The 722-nt window shown below is 68.3% G+C and overlaps 1 protein-coding gene across 1 annotated transcript in view; it reads right to left on the bottom strand.

Moving 5' to 3' along the window:
* Window positions 1-16: 16 nt before the first annotated feature.
* Window positions 17-722, bottom strand: part of LOC103899633 (histone-lysine N-methyltransferase 2D) — a 23,229-nt gene continuing 22,523 nt past the window's right edge. Inside the window, exons 19-22 of the mRNA XM_019472305.1 lie at window positions 609-667; window positions 471-516; window positions 289-343; window positions 17-182 (exon numbers count right to left, since the gene is read on the bottom strand). Of these exons, the coding sequence (XP_019327850.1) occupies window positions 17-182; window positions 289-343; window positions 471-516; window positions 609-667 (326 nt within the window). The remainder of the gene's footprint in view (window positions 183-288; window positions 344-470; window positions 517-608; window positions 668-722) is intronic.

The raw sequence follows: 722 nt of genomic DNA, 5'->3' as shown, positions 1-722 counted from the left end.
CCGGGCCGAGCTCGTCTCAGGGCGGCCCCCGCCGGCGGGCAGGGACGGGACTTACAAAGAGTTTGAGGAACTTGAGGATGCGTTTGTGGGTGAGGATGTAGAGCGTGTTCCCCGAGTTGGGGTCGATGACGGGCAAGCGGTGGATCTTGTTCCGGATCAGGGAGGAGACGGCGTCGAAGAGGCTGCGGGGCAGAAGGGAGAGGGGGAATCGGGGCTCGCCCGGACCCCAGCCTCACACCCGAGGGCGCCGCCGCCAGCCATGCCCCCCTCCCCGCAGCACGGGGGTACCTGGCGTTGGGGGAGATGCAGACCAGTGGCTTGAAGGAGTCTTGTAAGTAGACCTCTGCAGGGAGAGGAGACGCTGAGGGGACCGGCAGGCCCGCGGGCAGGCGGGCTGCAGAGCCGCGGGGCTCTAGGCACCCCATGTAGGTCTGGGAGGGCGGGAGGCAGCTGGCAGCGACCCCTCTCACCTCTCCACGTCTCCACTTTGTGCTCCTCCAGCTCATAGATCTGCACCTGGGCGCAAGGAGAGAAACCAGCATCGGCCGCGCGTGGGGCGGGCAGAGGCCAGACCCCAGGTCCCCGCGGGGACGAGCCCCGGTCCTCACCATGGGCGACTTGTAGTAGCGGTGCAGGATGTTGATGAAGTCGGTGATGGTCAGCATGCCTGAGGGGACGGGCAGGGTGAGCGGGGTCCCACCAGCCCCCCGCCAGCCCCCGGG

The sequence above is a fragment of the Aptenodytes forsteri genome, unplaced genomic scaffold, assembly GCF_000699145.1.
Source record: "Aptenodytes forsteri isolate BGI_AS27 unplaced genomic scaffold, ASM69914v1 Scaffold316, whole genome shotgun sequence".
NCBI classification, from domain to species: Eukaryota; Metazoa; Chordata; class Aves; order Sphenisciformes; family Spheniscidae; genus Aptenodytes; species Aptenodytes forsteri.
This window is presented reverse-complemented; position numbering and strand designations above follow the sequence as displayed.